The 19466-nt window shown below is 45.0% G+C and overlaps 1 protein-coding gene and 1 long non-coding RNA gene across 3 annotated transcripts in view; one reads left to right on the top strand and one right to left on the bottom strand.

Moving 5' to 3' along the window:
* Positions 1-4916: 4916 nt before the first annotated feature.
* On the bottom strand, positions 4917-16578 carry LOC101446491 (uncharacterized). 2 transcript variants are annotated; one of them, XR_188740.4, is made up of 5 exons: positions 15842-16578; positions 15464-15579; positions 12624-12799; positions 7842-7924; positions 4917-7523 (listed from the first exon to the last, which is right to left on the bottom strand). It is a non-coding gene; the product is annotated as an uncharacterized lncRNA (long non-coding RNA). The 2 variants fall into 2 exon arrangements; XR_009180706.1 differs by having other exon boundaries at positions 11373-12799; positions 15842-16131.
* Positions 15896-19466, top strand: part of HTR2A (5-hydroxytryptamine receptor 2A) — a 62531-nt gene continuing 58960 nt past the window's right edge. Inside the window, exon 1 of the mRNA XM_058276699.1 lies at positions 15896-17531. Within this exon, the coding sequence (XP_058132682.1) occupies positions 17138-17531 (394 nt within the window). The 5' untranslated portion in view covers positions 15896-17137. The remainder of the gene's footprint in view (positions 17532-19466) is intronic.

The raw sequence follows: 19466 nt of genomic DNA, 5'->3' as shown, positions 1-19466 counted from the left end.
CCAGTACCACCTAAAGAGAAGACAAGCAGACACAGAGAAACACACAGCAAATGGACACAGAGATAAATGAATGAATGAATGAATGAATGAATGAATGAATATTTGGGAAAAAAAAGAACTAAATTGTCAACCAAAGCTCAATCCTACTGCATGTTTTGATATCCTGCCTATTGATTCCATTACTGGTTTCCTAAGCAAGATTGATGCCTCTTTCATTGGCTTAATTTTGTTTCTGGAATTCTGTATACAGTCAGGATATAATCACAGTTAACAGTCTTTATTGGTTACAAGAGAGAAAAAATATGCCTAGATGTGGAAGCAAAAAAACAGAATGGAAAAGAAAGGACTGGATGGATGAATAGAGTTATTTTATATTCCATAATCTTCCATTATGGCCCTTGGCTAATAGGGTCAATTGCAAATATCTCTGAAAGTTATAGCCACACCCAAAATAGATATTAACAAAATTTGGAGGTAGTTATATAGCCATGAAAGATTAATATATATTATATGACAGACTTCTGAAAATCAAAACCAATGACTAATGACAACAGTAAAATATCATAGCTGTGCTCTTTACCTTTAAATCTTTAAAAATGTAATTTTCTGCCATCTTCCAAAAGGTTAATTTATTGCTTACAAAAATAGGGTCAGGTCAGTGGCTGAGAAATAATTAAACCTGTCTGATTACATTCCAAACTTTCACATACCATCTGTTGGAGGGACAGAGATGAGAGACAGAGGTTTCTGACTCATTCTTACAGTGACTGTAATGGAAGAAAAATAGAAATAAGAGAACTCTTAGTTGATAGAGAATTAGTTGTTCTAGAACAAAGTGTTGGCAGATGTTTTCTGTTACAGAGACAGACAATAATACTTAAAGCTTTGTGGACTATACGGTTTCTGTCACAACTACTAATCTGTGCCATTGTAACATGAAAGTAGCCACAACCAATAGACAAATGAACGCGTGGTGCTGTGGACACAAATAATACAATTAACACAAATAATACAAATAGCACAAATAATAGGACACAAATAATATTTAGCCCAAGGGCCATTGTTGGCCAACCCCTGCTCTAGAGAGTACCACTAAGACCACCTTCTTATGAGTGGAAAGCATCAACCTTTTTAACTAAACCTGGCCATTAGGAGATATCAAGCCCTCAAACCCCATGAGAGACCAGGATAGTCTTCAGTCTTCTTACACTTAGAAAAAACAGAAGACCTTCCCCTTCTTGGTGTTAAACGCACATTTCACTTGTTTTAATACACTTAGCAAACATAATACCAATATCTCAAATTGAATGAAAAAGTCTTGACACAAAGCAGAAATGGCAGAGGATTAAAATTGGGCCTATTTAACTAACAAATACAATTGACCTCAATGCAGAAAAAAAAGACTAGGAGTTTCTAAAATATGGAGTGAAGAAAAATTCTGTCCTTTCTCCTCTCATTGACATAAAAAAAAAAATTATAGGAATTGGAAACAAATTCAGGCTCCATCTTCAACAAAGCAGGTCCAGCCCTGAACCACCATATGTGGGAAAGGGCAGCCAAATTCCAGGGAAGTCAAACAGCGGCATGAGAAGCTATCAAGAGACGATGCCTGTGGCTACAGATCTCAGAAGAAATTGGCAGCTTCATCCATTTTCCCGAACTATGAGAGGGAAGACCAACGATCTCTTTTTTATAACAAAGAGAAAGTGTAGGTGTGCTGATGGTAGCAGCTTCCTGGATCCCCATTTGGCACCGAGAGGCAGGGCTGAATCAGGAATCACACATTTTATCTTCAGGAAGCAGACTGTCAATGAGGCAGGGTGACAGTGGAAGAATATCTGCCTTGACCACTGTCCTACACTATCCATCTTTGCTGACTAGGGAGAAGCAAGGATTAAAATTATGTGCATAAGCACACACACATATGCTACATAGACTTCCTTGTGGGTAACAAACTTGACCAAACCAGGAAATCCCACAACATAGGACCATGTCATGGCACTATAGGATCTATAGGGAAATTTTCTAACAAAAGGGAAAATGACAGGAAAAACAGCTAGCAAACAAAGAATATTCCCCTCTCCCTAAAAAAAATGTCCAAGAAGATTAAAAACATTGTCAAATTGGCATGAATTCAAAGGCCTTAATAAAGCAATTTCTTATATAGACATGAGCTGGAAGCAATGATTCTAAATCTTAAGTAAGATTTGCAAGGATGAGAAAAGATATAACAGGAGCTAGCTTATGGGGGGAAAAAAAACTAGTAGAACCACATTGGAAACAACAAAAGGGATAGACATTGCTGAGACACAAAGGAGGATAACATTGAGAAAAGTGAAAAAAAAATGGAATACAAATGAACAAGGGTTAGAAAGAAAATTGTAGTTATAAAGAGAAATAAAGGCAATAGGGCATACAAATGAAATAGTAAATAAAAAGGAAATATTTAAAGACACAATTCAAGAAAACTTTAGAGACATTCAAGAAGAATTTAATCCAAAGATTAAAGGGGCTTACAATGCCCTGGGAAGCACTAATACAGAATAGCCAACCATAATACATAGACTGGTAAACTTACTAGACTTCAAAAAGTTAAAACAAATGAACAAAAAGCAGAATCTTTTGGGCATCCAGACAAAAAACTTAGGATCTCTGATGGGGGTGGGGGTGGGGGGACATTCTCACTGACTTCATACTCCTCCCATAGCCACATTCAGCCCCAAAAGTTGTTAAGTCAAAAACTACAGTGTTCTCAAGGAAAGAAAATGTGACATAAGAATTTTAGACTGACCAAATGCTGTGCAAGCATAAAAACAATGGAGAAATGTTTTTTTTTTTTTTTTGTTTTTTTTAAAGATTTATTTATTTATTTAATTTCCCCCCTCCCCTGGTTGTCTGTTCTTGGTGTCTATTTGCTGCGTCTTGTTTCTTTGTCCACTTCTGTTGTCGTCAGCAGCACGGGAAGTGTGGGCGGCGCCATTCCTGGGCAGGCTGCTCTTTCTTTTCACGCTGGGCGGCTTTCCTCACGGGCGCACTCCTTGCACGTGGGACTCCCCCACGCGGGGGACACCCTTGCGTGGCACAGCACTCCTTGCGCGCATCAGCACTGCGCAGGGGCCAGCTCCACACGGGTCAAGGAGGCCCGGGGTTTGAACCGGGGACCTCCCATATGGTAGACGGACGCCCTAACCACTGGGCCAAAGTCCGTTTCCCGAGAAATGTTTTTGAACTTTCAAGCACTCAGGTAATATGGTCCCATGAGCCATTTTTTAAGAAACCACTAGAGGACAATCTTCAACCAATCAAGAGCTAACTGGACAACTTTGGCAGAGTAGATGGCAGTGAAAACGATTCCATCAAACTGTAGGACTAAGACTAGAATAGATGTAGGGAATCTGAAAACATAAAGCAGAATTTAACATTATAAGCCTGGAAATGTTTACAAATGATGCAATTAACAAAATTGGAAGGACAAGTAGGAAAGAAGGCAAAAAAGCAATGTGAGTCTTGATTCTCTTTCTTTACAGGTACTATTTAAAGGTGGAAAATCAAGTAGTAATGGTGTGTATATATACTTGAAAGTCACAAGTGCTCTAAAGACAGACCTTGATGATAGATAGGCACAACTCTGCAAATCCTGTGTATTAAACATTCACAGTTCATTAACGGGTGAACTATTTTCTCTAAACAGGTTATATAGCCTTTGATTTCCTTTATGGTAAATGATCTAGAGAAAGGCACTTGATCTTTGTGACAAATTATCTGGAACCAAGTTACCAAAGTCAGTTAAAATGAAGATTGATGGAAATGGTAAAAGCAGAGAAACTCAAACTGTGGGATGAAGATATTAAAGTGGGAATCAGGGTTTTTATAAGTTGCTAAGGCTGTGGCTTCAAAAATAATTCCTCTTATTTTTAGGCCTAGAAAATTTATACATAAATTAAAAATAAATGTTCATAAGTACCCTTGATGTGGGCTATGGGTAGGAGGCTCTTTGTCTCTTCTGAGATAACCTTAACTAAGCTGTCTGTCCTGACTTGTGGGTGTGGGATGATGAGAGGCTGCAGTCCTGCCCTTGGTGACCATGGCAACGACTCCAGTCCCAGGAAACATTTTATCAATGCAAACTCTATAAACTTTGAATATTCAGGGAAAATGCAAACCAAATGTGCTAAAAGCTTATCTAGAATGTATGAAGTCCATGCTAAAAGCTTACCTAGCATGTAGAAGATATATGCTAATTCAAGCCTAATGAGAACTGAAACAAAAGGACCATTTGGCCTTTTCTCTCTGTATAAAAGGGACCCAAAAATCTTGTTCGGGGCTCGGGATTGAAACAGAAAGCTCCCTAGTCCGGCCGGCCCATCAATAAACCATTTTTCCTTCTCAAAATCATTCCTGAGTCCTGGCCTCTCTATACACAAATAATTGAACCTCTCTCAAATTCTACAACACCCTCACTAGAAAAAAATAAGAATTTTATTACTTGTAAAGTGAGACACACGTTTTAATAGAGTAGCCAACTGGGTTCAAAAGATGTAAAGGTGTAGAGCTGCTGCTTTCAGGAACTCAGTGTTAGTTGATACAATTGGTGAGGATATAAATTGTCATATTACTTTGTAGAGATGTTTAGTGATATCCTTTGAAATTCTGCACTTGCAATCCTAATACCTTTTCTAACCTTTATCTGATGAGCCAAGAAGTGACTTAAGTGAATTATGGTGTATCTATTGGTCCATATATTTTGCTATAAATACATGAAAACACACCTGGGTATATGCAAAGATAATGTCTAGAAAGACAGGGTGCATGATTGGAAGAGAGATCTTTTTACAAGGTTTGAAATTTTTACAATGTGCATTTTTTATTCCATGGTTAAAAGTGAGATGAATAAAGGCAAAATCTAAGGCATAGTATCAGTTTTTTATTTTTTATTTTTATTTATTTATTTAGATTCACAAGATTTACAGAGTCGAGCAACATCAGGATTGGAAGGGACCGAAAAGGATATTGGAGCCAATTCATATTCTGTGGGTTTAGCTCCTTTAAAAATGCTTAAAATCTAGTTGTTCAGTCTTTTTTCCCAACCCCTCTATGCTGAGAGTTCACAGTCCCCTGGAGCCTAAGAGTTTGTGGTTCTAGCAGGAAGATCCTTAGAGCCAAGTCAGGCCATCACAGTCACATGACAGTGAATGAAGAACTGCAGCAACCTAATTCCAAACACCAAGGGGCAAGGTCACTGCCACAGCCGAGGATGAGCTCTTCTTGAAAAGGGCAGGAAGAGCTTCAGCAGAGACACTGTAAGGCAGCAAGAAGCAACCTCAGCAGTGAACTAATCCATTCTGTTCTCTTCCCAAATGAGTTCTGAAGCACGACTGACTGCTTTGGTCTAAGATCTCAGGGTCCTTGGTCAAAGTGATGGGCTATGAAAATAGTAATGGGCTTTGAATGGGAGATATGGGACTTCCCAGTTTAAGGGCAGATGGGAACTCCAATGATGTGACCCTCTTCAACACTCCAAAAGCATGGCACAGGTCTTAACGGGTACATGTGCAGCAAGTTGTTCTATGGTGTATCACGGGAATGCAAGCTCAGGTACAATAGAAATTTACAGCAAAGGGCGGCTTTATTACTTCCACAGCACAATGTCCAAAAGGGCAGGGGAGGGGATCCCAGTGTGGCCAGGCTCCAGGAGAGGCCAGCTGCTCAGGTGGGGGGGGGGGCGCAGGGTGTGGATGGAAGCTCCTCACACCCCACTTCTTGTGGGAAAAGAGAGACAGATCTGTGCTGCCCGAGGGCTGGGTGTTTATACAATCCCAGGGCGTTCTCACCCTGAGAAGCAGCTGGGTACCTATTCCAGGTTTCTGACTCAGGTATGGTCAGCCTAACGCCTCCCCCAGGCTGTGAGGGGAAACAGACCGAAACATCTACACACAATAGAAAAGGAGGCGAGGGTAGGCAGGCTAGGAGAAGGACACCGGCTGTGTGGGATGCCCCAGCAGTCCCCAGCGGCCAACCTTATCTTGGACAACAGCTTTGAGCACAATGTGAGGTGGGAGACAGAGCAGGAAGAGGAATTTTATCTGAATGTGTAGTGTGGCCTCAGGAGAAATGAGACCGGCATCCCGATCCATTTCAGTGGTTTCTGGGGTCCCCTCAGAGATATTTCTAAAAGGCTTTTAACTATAAATCATCAACATCAGGCAGACCAAAAGGAACAAGAGTTTGAATTTTAAAAGGGGTCTTCTAAAAGGGAAAACTTAACTTTTCCCCTATGCTGATACCCTTGACTGATTTGTGACTTTCAAATCTATTGGACTACAGAGAAACCGAGTGGATCGTCTGCCCGTTTTATACTGTCAAAAGTCAGGACTTCCTCTCTCCCACACTGCCACTCGCCACAAAGATGGGGCAAGACCAAGGATAAGGCCATACTACCAAGAGATAGAGCTTTCTTTCACTGAAAGGAGCAAGGAGCTTTAAAACCTTTCCTCTGAGCAGTGTGCTCTCCTCGGATCCTTGTGTGCTTTCTGGGTGAGTTTATTTCCTCCCATAGACTGCTTTTCCCACAGGGCTGGTTTGGTAAAACTGGCCCAAAGGCTTCCTCCATCCTTAGGAAACGCTTCCTCCATCCTTAGGAAACGCCTCCACCATCAGCTCCCAACCTCCACTTACCCAGAGGCAAGGGGAAGGCGGAATGGGCTTTACTCAGAAAAACAGTACCCTGACAACCAACAGCGTCCTGTCTGTCGCATGGGCTCTGGGCAGCACGCCCTACCTTGGAATAAGAACCAAATTTGCCTGAAATAGTCCTTCCACACCTACCACAGGCACCTAATGGTGTCACTGTGGCCACAGTCGGTACCAGAACAAAACTTGGGCTCCTGGCCACATATCTTCCTTTGAGATGTAGCTGAAAAAAGTTTACGAGGCTAAATAGTTGATATCTACAAAAATATTTTACTGTAAATAGTATTGCATGATTCTTATAAGAGAGCAGTTATTTCTTGCATAATGGGAATCTAAGTGATAATGTATTCATTTCTCCAAAACATAGGTCAGACCTGGTAGTAAATTAGATATTTCAGGAAACACACACTTTAAGGTCACGGAACAAGTGGAGTGCTATTTACCTCCAGAGTAAGAATGTACCAAACGGTCTCCTCATGACCTGAACTAAATATGATGCTTTTTGAAGCACCTAAGTATGACTCAGGCATCACAGCTAATCTAGCTGGGGAAAAAACACTTATAGCAAAAAATAGATAAGCTGAGTAGTATTCGCTACTCACAGAGGAGACAGTCATTATTACACTCGTGGGTGTAGAAATCTTTATTTGGAGGTGGGTGTAGAAATCTTTATCTGGAGGAGTCCACTCCAGAGAGTCCCAATGAAGTGTCAGTCATGTTGCCCTGAGACTCCTCCCCCACAGGGATGGGCAGGTGACCCAGACCGACCAATCAGAGTCCTCCTTTCCCCTAGCCATCACGGCTGGTTCCCAGTGGAAGACTGAAGGTCTTTCCTGCAAGTGATAAATGCATATCACAAAGTTAAATCCTGTTTCACAAGCTGCCATCATGGAAAGTCAGACCTTCTAATGGTCGTCTTTCCCAGCTACACGAAGGAAGCCTGTGGTAGCAGAAAACCAGCACAAGAGAGAAGCACCTTTTTAGCCACTAAATCCAGCCTAGCCTTAAGTTAATTGCACCTATGGATTTCTCAATTACATGAGAACTCTCTTTTATGCTTTTTTTACTTAGATTTCTGCCATTTTCCAATAATAATCCTGAATAATACAAATGTTACACCTAAAGAAAACAAGTTATTTTACAAATCTCACCTCAAAGGCAGTATTCAATCCAGTCAGGGATAGAATAAGATCATCCTCGGCAGCTTCCCATGACCTTTAATTACTTCTAATGCCTGTAAAAATAATTACTTTTATATTTATAAAAATAGCACACAAATGCTTCCAAAAATTTATAAAATCCACAGAAAAGTAGAAATTTTTAAAAATCACCAAATGCCCATTACCCAGAGACAATCACTATCAATGTTCTGACATAATTCTTTTTCATGTTAGAATGAGCTAAATGTTTTAAACATCTGAATTTGTACTCTATAGCGAGCTTTTTGTCCCGCTTTCTTATTTAACATTAACGTGTGCATAATTTCCCACATCACGAAATACTCTTCAAATATATTACTCTTAAAAGCTTTGTGGTATTTTCTCTGGTCTCTCTCCTCTTCTCTTGACTTCTACATTCTCTGAGTTTCCCCCTTCCTCGCCACCTCCATTTCCCCCAGTAGCCTTTGCTGGCTCTTTCTCATCCCGCTGTCCTCTAAATGTTGAAGTACCTCAAGATGCATTCTTCGAATTGCTTCTTTCTCTATGTAGATACCTAGGACATCCCATGACTTTAAATACCATCGATACCTTGACAATTTCCAAATTTACATGTGCATCCTGGACCTCTCCACTCCAGTCCAGACCCTTACATCTGTCTTAGAGACATAGCTATTTGTCTTGTAGAGATCTCAATTTTAATATCCATGGGGAGCAGATGTAGCTCAATGGTTGAGCACCTGCTTCTCATGTCTGAGGTCCTGAGTTCAATCCCTGGTACCTCCTAAAATACATACATACTTACATTCATACATAAGCCCTTCCTTTAACAAAAATTTTAACGTGTCCAAAACAGATCTGATACTCACCTAAACCCACTCTCTCTGAAGTCTTTGTTTCTTTTAAGGTCCTTTCACCCTTACAGTTGCCCTAAAACCTCAGAGTCATTCTTGTATCCTCTTTTCCTCACATCCCACATCCTGTCTCCATTCGTCAGCAATTGTCTTGGCTCTTCCTTCAAAATGTACACAGAATCTGACCATTTCTCACAACCTCATTGTCATTGCCCTAGTCCAATATTTCTCCTAAAACCGATTCCCCTGCTTTCCTTCCCCTATGTCCCTACCTCTCATTTCATTCTATTCTCAACACGGCAGCCAAGGGGAGCTACTTAAATTATTGTCAGAACATGGCCCATCTCTGCTGGAATCATCAAATGGCTTCCCATCGCGCTAAGCAGAAAGGCTGAAGTTCCTTCTATGACCATGACCTTGGGAAGGCCATATGATCTGGACTCCCCACCTCATTCACACCACTCCAGCCACACTGGCCTCTTTTCTGTTCCTCAAACACCCCAGCCATGCTTCTACCCCAAGACCTTGCCACTTGCAGTTTTCTTTATCTAGAACACTCTTGCACCCCTCCCCCCCAACAGGTACATAGCTAATTCCCTCTAGTATGCAACTCACTGACCACATACTACCTTCTCACGTAGCCAATTTAATCTTGTAAATCTCCCCCAATTGCTATACCCCTCCCAGGCTTTCTTTTTCTCCATGACATTCATCACCTTGTATTACACTATAAAAGTAATTTATATACTTCTATCTCACTCATTCTGAGACCAACAGGTCAGGATATAAACCACTACCACCACCTTCACCCTGTGTTGCCCTGGTTGATTTTGACATTTTTAGTGAAACTGCTCTTATCAAGGCCACCGGCAAGCCCATGTTGCCAATCCAATGACCCCTTCTTTGCCTTCATCTTAGTAGACTTCTCAGTATTAGTCAACCTTTCAGTTAGCCTCTTTCTCGAAACACTTTTCTCTCTTGGACTCTATGACACCACACTCTTCTGGTTGTCTTAACGCTTCTCAAAGGGTATTTTTGCTGGGTACTTTCAGGAAAATCGGAGAAGCCAAACACATCTGGCCATGGGAGCGGGACCACAAAGGGGAGCTTGTGGACAGGTCTATAGGAATATTGCCTTTGTGTAAGTGATGCGTGTGGGCTCCCAGTCCAGCAACTGCCGGTGGCCCTTAGGGCACTGTTTGTCAGCAGGGCCAGTGGTCGAAAGGCTGAGCGGGCCACAGGGCAGAGAAGGGAGGACAAGCAGGACCCACTGGGCTCCTCACATCTGTGACCATGCCTGACAACATTCAGAAAACAATGGCTCTGCTTTACTTCCATTTTCCAAATCTTGTCCCAAGTTCCTTTACGGCTGATTATAACCTGGTGAATTAGTAAAGGACATTCTGGAAATGTAGATCTTCACCTTACTAAGTGAACATAGCATAATTCATCAGAGAAGCCGTCAGAAGAATTTTACAAGTTCTCTTCACCACATCCAAAATCCACCTCCATCTGTATCCACGAATTCCATTTGCTGTGTTGTTATTAAAGATGAGTCCATCCACCCCACATAGTTCTTATCAAAACCAGTATAGACTTTTTTCTATTTATTATTTTTATCTTTGTATTCTTTTTGTTATTTTTTTTTCTTTCATAGAATAGACTTTTATATTGACAAATACTACAAGGATCATTTCTTAGTCTTCTTATTTGTTCCATTAACAGCATTTTACAAGTGTCACTATCTCCCCCTTGAAAGACATTCCTCATCTGACATCACCATATCTACATATGCCTGCATTTGTGTCCACAATCTCTCTTTTTCTTGTTATGATGAAGGAACATCTCTATTTGTATACTTGACCCATTCTTTCTTATCTACTCAAGGACTTCATGCCAAAAATTATCTCCTGACTCTACTACATCATCAGTATTCCCTTCTCTACTGGATCATTCTCATTGGCCCCCAAACATGTTATAGTTTATCCTACCTTGAAGAAATATCTTTGCCCCTCATCCTCCTTCAACTCCTACTCCATTTCTCTGCTGTGTTTTCCACAAAACTCATCAAAGTAATTAACTATACTCATTACGTCTTCCCATTTTCCCTTGAATCCTGTCAGTCAGGTTTTTAAATCCCACTAAACTCCACTAAACCAGTCCTTATCAAGGCCCCAAAGACTTCCATATCAGTAAACCCAATGATCATGTCTCGGTCCCCATTTTACTCAGCCCATCAGAAGCATTTGCTATAGTTGATTGTTCCTCCCTCCTTGAGAGCCTCTCTTCACCTGAATTCTGGGATTTCACTCTCTCTTTGTGTCCCTCCTCACTCACTGGGTCTCCTCAATATACTTGACTAATTCCTCTACATATCCCTGACCTCAAAACATTAGAGGAATCCAGGGCTCAGTCCTCAGACCTCTTCGCTTCTTTATCTTCACTCACTCTCTAGATGATCTCATCCCATCTCAAGATTTTAAATACCATCAATATGCCATTGACTACCAGGTTTATACCCCTTCCCTAAACCCTATACTCATGCTTGCAACTCTCAACTATTCTGTAAGTGAATGAATTGAATGAATTAAGACAGGAACCTTGTTCGTCTTCAAAGTTACACTCAGCACCTAGAACAGTCCTTGGCTCAAAGTAAGTTCTCAATAATTACCTATTAAATGAATGAATATTGTTCAAGTAAACACCACTATGAGAAAACTGAAATGGCAGATGACTGTCATTAGCTCGTTTCTTTTGATGCGGGCCAAGATCATAACAGAAAGCGATTCACGAGATTGTTTTCCAGGTAGACACTGGTCAGGTGGTCTGGCGTCCTTCAAATCTGAGAATTACAGCATCCAAAGGAAGGGATGGATTACACAGCATTTGGGAACTCCTCTTTCAATATTTTTTCTCACTACAAGGCCATTGGTAAAATTTGGGCAATATCAGATATACTCCATGGACTGCAGGTTAAGGTTGGCCCTGCTTGAAAAGTAAGGTGCTTAACCAGGGCAGGCAGGACAACGATCTAGTCTGTGTCCTACTGAACAAGAAAAAATGTTAGTAATTCCCCAGCAGTCCATGTCATTTAACAGTTTCTCAGATTACAGTCCCCCCCAAAAAACCAGTTTCCTAACATGGATGAATCTACAGACATACTACTGAGCAAAAAAAGTCAGACACAAAATTAGTATACACAGAATGTTTGCACTAGGGAACTTACAGAAGTGACGGAAAGGGTTGATATCCTCGTTTGGGTAATACTTAGACAGATGTACCTATTTGTCAAATCTCACTGACCTATTTTCTTAAGATTTTTACTGAATAAAATACATAACTCAGGGTTCAAAAATAAAAGTATCCTGCAGTAAGTGTTTAGGGGGAGGGAGGAGAGAGGGAAAGTAAATATAAACAGATTGCTTTACTGCAGGATTTTACACAGCCTTTAATATGCTAATATGCACTGTAGATCTCTAAGAGGAAGCCACAGGATGCAGTGTTCCAAATTTAATTGCCCAGAGTACTTTATTTTCTTTTCTACATATATTAAAATCTATAAGTCACTGATATTTTAGAAAGCCAATAATTTAAGCCCAGAAAAAACTTCAAGCAAGGGCTATGAATATCACTGCAGCCATTTAAAAAGAAGAAATTCAACATCTAATTTTACGCTATTACTTTCTGATGAGTCCTCCAGGATAAACTAGTTACAAAATGCACCCCTATAGTAGCTCCGATTACATAAGGAATTCTGCCCAAAATCATAAGTTCCGCTTTGGCGCTGTTGACCTTACATTCCCTCTGACAGTAGTTAGCTGGCAGGGCCAGTTGTCTATTAGAGAACTCCAACTTTAAGGCAAGGAAGCACTCATCCAAACATTTTAAAAAAATAACACTTAAAACAAAAATTTTCAAAAACCTTAGCTTTCTTTTCTCAGTAAGGACATCCAGCTCATCCAGAAGTGGCGAAAAAAAGCATTAAAACACAAGAAAAAGAAAAAACAAAACAAGTCCTAAGTCGGATTCTCCAGGAAGCAGACTCAGAACGAGAGATGTGTGCAGGAGATGCATCAGGGCGGGCCCTGGGATGGACACCTGCAGGGAAAAAGAGAAACAGGATTGGCAATAACAGCAGCAGTGGTACCGGGAGGCCGTCTTAAGGGAGACCTGGGCAGGGCCCCGGGACTCTGGAACCAGGCGGCCCTTCCCGTTGTCCAGCCTTGAGGTGGGGGGGGGGGGGGCATTCTTTACACCTGCCCAACAGGCCGGTCATCAGACGCCGGCTGCTGACACCCGCCAGGGCTGCCACTTCAGCCAATGCTGATTTCCAAGGAAGCATCGGCCAAAGCCTTCGCCACCAACACCCCGGTCGGCAGGGAGAAGGGCGGTGGGGCTAACACGCCGGCCATCCCCTGCAGCGGCTCACACACGCCTCTTTCACCAAACCCGAAAGTGGCGTCTGACCTGCGAGAACCCATTCCGGCCAACCTAACTCTCGTGCTAGTAATAGGCAAGCTCTGTTCACGCATCGGCAGCCAAAGGACTAGACTTAGGCCGCACTGCTCTGTCCATAGTAAACACTCATAAAACTGCAGCAAGAAACGGCAAGTAATCTTAGATGGCTACTGACAAATTTATTTCCATAGTTTACACATGGTAACGGGAAGCTCACTGACGAGCTCTGCCATCACTAGGAGCTTAGCAGTTCTTTGAGTAACAGCCCAAAACATCAGACCTCTTCCTAGGGTGAAAGATAATGCAGCAATCAGTGAAACAAAACGTAACATTGAAAAGCTTCAGAGGAGCTCTCAAACACTGGAGTTTCATTTTTTTAATCACATTTCCCCTTGCCCACTTTAATAAAATTAAATTAGGATCCCATTGGACAGAGTAATGAAAAACACATTACAGGTTCTAGATGTCTTCCTGATTCTGCTTTTTTAATATATGCCTGGTAATCAATTCATTTATTCTTTCAAAGTAATTTATTTTCTGCTGAGGACTTATTGTTATGAGACACCATGTTTGGAACAGAAGGTATAGAGATGAAGAAAAAGCTCACCATCTAACAGTGAATACAGACCGGTAAGCAAGTCATTATAAATCAGTCATATATTCATTCAACAAACATATCTGAGCACACTATGTGCCAGACCACAGAAAAGACAAAGTCTTTGCCTTACTGTGGCTAACATGCAATGTGATAAGTATTAAAACAGGAGACTGTGGAAGGCGCCACTGCCTTAGCCTACGTGGGGGGTAGGAGAGCCTAGCAACAGGAAGTTTAATGAGAATAATAATAAGAATAGCAGTAAAGAATAATTTATTGAATGCTTAAAATGTCTCAGACATATATTAATTTCTTTAACTCTCAAACCAATCCTATGAGGTAGGTATTATTATTATATCATTACTATTATCTTTCCTTTTTACAGATGAGGAAGCTAGAGCACAGAGAGATGAAGTAGCATAATCAAGGGCAGATAACTTTGGAATTCGATCTTGAAAAGTAAGAATTCGCCAGATGGACTTATAAAGGGGGTGGTAAAAAGCATTCCAGACCCAGGGAGCAGCAAACACGAGAGCATACAAATGGTCAGACAAGAAACCTGCAAGTTCAGCTGACTTCTAGGATGCAAGGGGGAGAGAAACGAGAGTCCAGGTCTGAAAGCTGGGGGCAGCGTGGAGGGGCTGATGAACACAGGAGTCCAGCGTCACAAGGAGGAGACTAGAGGACACTGTCAGTTTTGTTCTTCAGTATTCATAAGAGTAAGAATGAAAACGGTAATGATGGGAGCGGGTGTAGTTCACTGGTTGAGCGCCTGCTTCCCAAGCAGGAGGTTCCAGGTTCAATCCCTGGTGCCTCCTAAAAAAAATGGTAACCTTTTATTGAGAACATCCTACAAAAGCCAGACATTGGGCTCAAGAGTTGACCTGCATTATCGCATTTTAGCTCCACTGCAGTCTTAAGCAGAAGGCATTACTGTTAGCTTATTTCCCAAATGAGGAAACTGAGCTTTCAAGGGGTTCACTAGAGGGCTGAGGATCCCACTGTTCTCGAGTTCAGAGCTAGGCTTCAAGGCCAACGAGCTGCCTCTTAACGCGGTGCTGTCCGCTGCCTGCTCTACCCAGCCCCGGCAGTCAGCCCTTCCACCTTCCCGAGCAGCAGCACAGGGCTGCAGGGGGCAGGGTCACAGCTACAGGGCAGTGAGGGGGAAACGAATGCTGCAGCCCAGGAGATGGATGCTGGAACCCTTCATTAAAGCACTAGCTGTGAAATGGAAGAGAGGACACTTGTGAAAGATGAGTCTGGAGGGAGACCTGGAGACTAATAAGATCAAGCAATGAGGAAGGAGAGTCATGGATAAGAACCAGCTGTCTGGAGAGATGGTGATTTCATTAATGAATAGAGTTAGGCAGGGGAAGAGCGGAATGAAAGAAGATGCTGAGGTCAAGGTGTCCCAGATGCAGACAGAAATGCCCAGTGGGCAGCTGGATATATAGATCTGGAATTGAAGAAAATGATCTACTATGAAGGTACAGATTTGGCCACAAACTGAAGGCCTGAGAGTGACTGAATTTGCTGCGGGGATGTAAAGAGTGAGGAGAGAAGATGATGGGCAGAAATCTAGAAAACCCCAACGATTCAGGAAATCTATTTTCTCATCTGCAAAAATATATATATATATAATGAAGGCATGTAAAAAATTTTACATACACACACACACACACACACACACGCCTTCTTAAGAAACCTACCTGGGAAGGGGCTTCTTTTTCAAGTAAGGCAAATTGTCCTTAGTGATCGCCCTGAAAAACCAACTTACGCTCTTCCACATGTGAGGCTTGCATTATCCCTTTCTAGTTGGCAATTTCTGTTGAGGAAAACCAGGTGAGTTGATCAGTCTATTGTATCTCATAATAAATAATAAATAGCGCTGAGAGTTTTCCAGAGTTGGAGCCAAAGATCCACTTGGCTACTCTGAACCCACACTGCCGATTCCAGTAATTCGCTGTGGGCGTAAACAATGGAGCCTTTGGGTGTTTCCGGTGCCCCCCGTGGCCCACACCTTTCTCTAGCCTTCCTTATGTTATCTCTTCCCCCTTCGCCCTAAAAAATATCCCAGTGGGACTTACCTGCCTTATCAGGAAATCTGTACAAAAGACCATCTCTCCAGTTTCTCCTGTTTTAAAGGAAAGCCAACACTTCCCAATGTCCCCATGTGGCAAAAAGAAAAAGAAAAATTCTGTCGGGTCCGCCCCCCGACTGTTGCCAGTTGGCAGTTTATGACACATCGAGAGAGGGAGGTCTGAGGAGCGGACGAGGCGAGCGCGGCTCCATCCGGGTGGCAGCCAGGAGTCCCCGGCGCGGAGGGCCCTCGCCCCCGCGCGCCCCTCCGTGCGCCCGGGAAGGCGCTGCGGTGACCGCCGAGCCTGCGCCGCCCTGCGCGAGAGGAGCCGAGCGGGGAGCAGCGGCCGCGCGGCGCGGGCTGCCTCCGCGGCAGTTTTGGAAGTCAGCAGAACGGGAATCTCATTACTATCGCATTATGCTGCGGGCAGCTCAAGACTCCACCCCGGCTCGGGGCTGTGAGCAGGCGGCGAGTCACAGAGCGGCCCGCGGTGGCTGACGCGGGGACCCCGAGGACAGCGGTAAGTCGCACGCGGCTCTGTTTCATTGCTGGGTAATTTTTCTGCCGCCTGGAAGCCCTGCTTGGCCAAAATGTAACCGTTTCCATAAGAACGTCTAGTCTGGAAAGTTGTCAGCCGATCGTTGCTGAGGACTTTTTTTTTTCTTTCTTTTATTAACCAAGCCACACAGTATGAGCTGGAATTCCTGACGGCAGTCGCTGTGGCAATTCAGCTTAACCCAGACTGAGAACTGTAGCCCAAAGTACATCCGATTACTATGGGATCAATCCTGCGAGTGTTTTTAATTGGCTCTCTTACTGTAGAATGCAGAAGGGGCCGCCGCTTTGGGTCGCGTGCTATTTTGAGACCGCTGTGGTTAAACTAGGGTGATGTGCAAAACCAGCAGAATGAGACGGAGTTAAAAGGGATTCCGGGTAGTGAGCAAAACTTTTCTTTTCTGGCCAGAGCCATGTTTTTGTGGGGGTTTCCCCTCCCCGAATGTTCAAAACTCAGCAACCTCTATGCTGAAAGTTCATTCTGCGCTTCTTTGACCCTGCTTTGGAGAAAAACAATTACACCCAACGGTGGACTCTACTCACATTGAGAAGGAAGACGTTCTAAAGAACCAGTGCAGGTTTTTAGCCATTATTATAATAATGGGAGGAAACAGCAGCCAGCCCGAGGAGCCAGCAGGTACACCGGCCTCTCTGTCGCAGCGTGTGGGGACGTGAGCGCAGATAGTGAGCGGAAGTTACAACTTGTTACATTTTCTGCACTTGATCTGCCCGAAGTTCCGGCTTCGAGATGGATATTCTTTGGGAAGAAAACACTTCTTTGAGCTCAACCCTGAACTCCCTAATTCAATTAAATGGTGACGATTTCAACCCCAGGGAAGCTAACACTTCAGACGCCTTCAACTGGACCGTGAACTCGGAAAACCGAACCAACCTCTCCTGCGAGGGCTGCCTCTCCCCACCCTGCTACTCCTTCCTCCACCTCCAGGAGAAGAACTGGTCTGCCTTGCTGACGGCTGTGGTGATCATCCTCACCATCGCTGGAAACATACTCGTCATCATGGCAGTGTCCCTCGAGAAGAAGCTGCAGAACGCCACCAACTACTTCCTGATGTCCCTGGCCATCGCTGACATGCTGCTGGGGTTCCTGGTGATGCCCGTGTCCACGCTCACCATCCTCTACGGTGAGTGGCCGGGCCCGCGGGCGCAGCTGGTCGTGGAGTGCGGGCGGGTCCCGTGGCTGCGCTCTACCAGGCTGCGCAACCCCCCCTAAACCTCACTCTTACCCTAGCATCTCCTAGCTTTAAAAAAAATGCAAACACGTTCTCTGTGATCCCGGGAGAGCTTTGTGCCTTAGACCATGTGCATTTTAGGTGGAGAGAGAGAATTATGAAGTTGTGTGCTTGAAAACATGTGCGTTGCCTGTGGGAATGTTTAGAAATGTCGTCCCCCCCCCCCCCCAAAGTCACAAAGTGGTAATTCAACTGTTATTCTGAACCCACTGAATTTTCACTCCTTAATATCCCTAACCAAATTGCCCAGCCTTCAGGACAGAACAGTTGATCCTTGTCCCCCGGTTTTCAGTACTTAGAGTGGTAAAAAATCTTCCCTATTTCTTGGCACATTTGCAGAGAGAATAGTAGTGATGCGGTGGGTTTAATGTCAGAATATGCAGAGTGTCCGTTAGAAACATGAATTACCCCAGTTTTAACTGCTCCCCTCCCCAAGAAGCTAATGTGGAAACGTGCCTTTGAATTATACCCTCAGGTCTTTCCATTGCATCCAGGCTGGTTTGGAGGAGGGTGGAAAACAAACGGAAGGCGATTTCTCCTGCTTGCTTCTCAACAGTTTCAAAGAGCCAAACCTCTTAGCAAGTCAGCAAACCCTGGGACGGCCTCGGCGGGGACAGAGTGTGATATTCTTTCCAGACTATGAGTAATATGGGCAGATTTCTCCAGTAAGAGACTCCCAGAGAGAGGCGAAATCGGCAGGCTCCCAGGGCTGTCTTCAAGCTGTCGTTAAGGGGGTATTTTCGGGCCAAATCTTTAGACTGAGGCTAAAAAATATCAAGCCTGCGGGACTGGAGGCAAAGGTGGAAGAAGGCGAGCGGGGACCCCGGGCGCAGCTCCGCCCGGGGCCAGCCCCACCCCGACCCCGCAAATGAGGCCTCGCCGGGGGCCTTTCCCAAGTCCCCAGACCGCCTCGCCGCCCAGAGCCCCGCCCCCGAGAGAGGGCTGGGGGCTCAGCGCGGCCCCCCGACCCGGACGCTGGCCCCGGGCTGGGGGAGGGGTGGCGGCGCGCGGTGGAGAAGCCCCCACCCCCGCTGGCGGCTGCCTCCCCGAGCGTGCCCCACACCTCCCCCCGCCCCGCGCGCCCCGGCGCCCACCAGCCCCCCAGTCCCCCAATCCCCCAGCCCCCCAGCCCCGCACGCCCCAGCCCCGCACGCCCGGAGCGCGCCGCGCCCCTCCCCGCCGGCAGCAAGGTGACGCCCCTTCTTCCCCACGGCCCCGCCCCGCATGCCCCGGCGGCTCCCGCCTTCCCCCACCCTGCCCCCCGCGGGAGGCGAGGAGACGTCCCTTCTTCCCCCGCCCCGGCGCCCCCGCCGCCCCCCCCCCCCGGCCCCGCGCCCCTCGGCCCCGCGCGCCCCGGCCGCGCCCGCCCCAGCCCGCGGGCGGCGAGGAGACGCCCCTTCTCCCCGCGCCCCGCGGGAGCCCAGCCGGCGGCCGCAGCCGACTCCTGCAGCGAGGGCGCCTCCCCGGGCCGAGACCCGCCTCCAGCAGGCGGTGCGTGGCGTCCCCGCGCCGCCGCGGCCCGGCAGAGGCTGTCCTCTGCGCTCCAGTTCTGCGCACAGCATCGGCGTGCACGGCGCTGGGGCTGGACCCGGCTCCCGCACCCTCTGCGCACCCGAGTAGCCGTGTAGCCAGTTTCAGTAGCGAGAGTGGGTTTACGTCTGGAGAATTTGCCCAGCCCTGTGGGTTTGTCACGTCCTGAGGGAACTGTCACCTTTGTCATTTCCTTCTCACGTGCACCCAGATCTAGCATCATCCCTCACGGTTACCGACACTAAGGAAGGTTGATGTAAATCCCTCTCCGAAACCAGCGAGCAGGCCCTCGAGGGA

Source organism: Dasypus novemcinctus, chromosome 15, assembly GCF_030445035.2.
Source record: "Dasypus novemcinctus isolate mDasNov1 chromosome 15, mDasNov1.1.hap2, whole genome shotgun sequence".
Classification (NCBI taxonomy): domain Eukaryota; kingdom Metazoa; phylum Chordata; class Mammalia; order Cingulata; family Dasypodidae; genus Dasypus; species Dasypus novemcinctus.
Note: the sequence above shows the minus strand (reverse complement) of the source record. Positions and strands in the feature narration are given on the sequence as shown.